We start from the raw sequence: 1,308 nt of genomic DNA on the forward strand, positions 1-1,308 counted from the left end.
CTCCTGCTCCACTTCCTGCACCTCATGTTCCTCCTCCTCCACCTTCTGCATCTCCTGCTCCACTTCCTGCTCCTGCACCTCCTGCTCCTCCTCCTCCATCTCATGTTCCTCCTCCTGCACCTCCTGCTCCTCCTCCACCTCCTGCATCTCCTGCTCCACCTCCTGCTCCTCCTCCACCTCCTGCTCCACCTCCTGCTCCACTTCCTGCACCTCCTGTTCCTCCTCCTCCACCTTCTGCATCTCCTGCTCCACCTCCTGCTCCTCCTCCTCCATCTCATGTTCCTCCTCCTGCTCCTCCTCCACCTCCTGCATCTCCTGCTCCACCTCCTGCTCCTCCTCCACCTCCTGATCCACCTCCTGCTCCTCCTCCACCTCCTCCACTTCCTCCACCTGCCCCACCTCCTGCTCCTCCTCCACCTCCTGCACCTCATGTTCCTCCTGCTCCTCCTCCACCTCCTGCATCTCATGTTCCTCCTGCTCCTGCTCCTCCTCCTGCTCCTCCTCCTGCTCCTCCTCCACCTCCTGCATCTCATGTTCCTCCTGCTCCTGCTCCACCTCCTGCTCCTCCTCCTGCACCTCTTGCTCCTCATCCACTTCCTTCACCTCCTGCACCTCATGTTCCTCTTGCTCCTCCTCAACCTCCTGCTTCTCCTGCAACACCTCCTGCTCCTCCTCCTGCACCTCTTGCTCCTCATCCACTTCCTTCACCTCCTGCACCTCATGTTCCTCTTGCTCCTCCTCAACCTCCTGCTTCTCCTGCAACACCTCCTGCTCCTCCTCCTGCACCTCTTGCTCCTCATCCACTTCCTTCACCTCCTGCACCTCATGTTCCTCTTGCTCCTCCTCAACCTCCTGCTTCTCCTGCAACACCTCCTGCTCCTCCTCCTGCACCTCTTGCTCCTCATCCACTTCCTTCACCTCCTGCACCTCATGTTCCTCTTGCTCCTCCTCAACCTCCTGCTTCTCCTGCAACACCTCCTGCTCCTCCTCCTGCACCTCTTGCTCCTCATCCACTTCCTTCACCTCCTGCACCTCATGTTCCTCTTGCTCCTCCTCAACCTCCTGCTTCTCCTGCAACACCTCCTGCTCCTCCTCCTGCACCTCTTGCTCCTCATCCACTTCCTTCACCTCCTGCACCTCATGTTCCTCTTGCTCCTCCTCAACCTCCTGCTTCTCCTGCAACACCTCCTGCTCCTCCTCCTGCACCTCTTGCTCCTCATCCACTTCCTTCACCTCCTGCACCTCATGTTCCTCTTGCTCCTCCTCAACCTCCTGCTTCTCCTGCAACACCTCCTGCTCCTCCTCCTG

General features: G+C 59.3%; 1 protein-coding gene across 1 annotated transcript in view; it reads right to left on the reverse strand.

Moving 5' to 3' along the window:
• Positions 1-1,308, reverse strand: part of LOC123972547 (golgin subfamily A member 6-like protein 22) — a 9,848-nt gene that overhangs the window by 7,662 nt on the left and 878 nt on the right. The window contains exons 3-4 of the mRNA XM_046052070.1: positions 373-1,305; positions 22-99 (exon numbers count right to left, since the gene is read on the reverse strand). Coding sequence (XP_045908026.1) covers positions 22-99; positions 373-1,305 — 1,011 coding nt within the window. The remainder of the gene's footprint in view (positions 1-21; positions 100-372; positions 1,306-1,308) is intronic.

Source organism: Micropterus dolomieu, linkage group LG06, assembly GCF_021292245.1.
Source record: "Micropterus dolomieu isolate WLL.071019.BEF.003 ecotype Adirondacks linkage group LG06, ASM2129224v1, whole genome shotgun sequence".
Lineage (NCBI taxonomy): Eukaryota > Metazoa > Chordata > Actinopteri > Centrarchiformes > Centrarchidae > Micropterus > Micropterus dolomieu.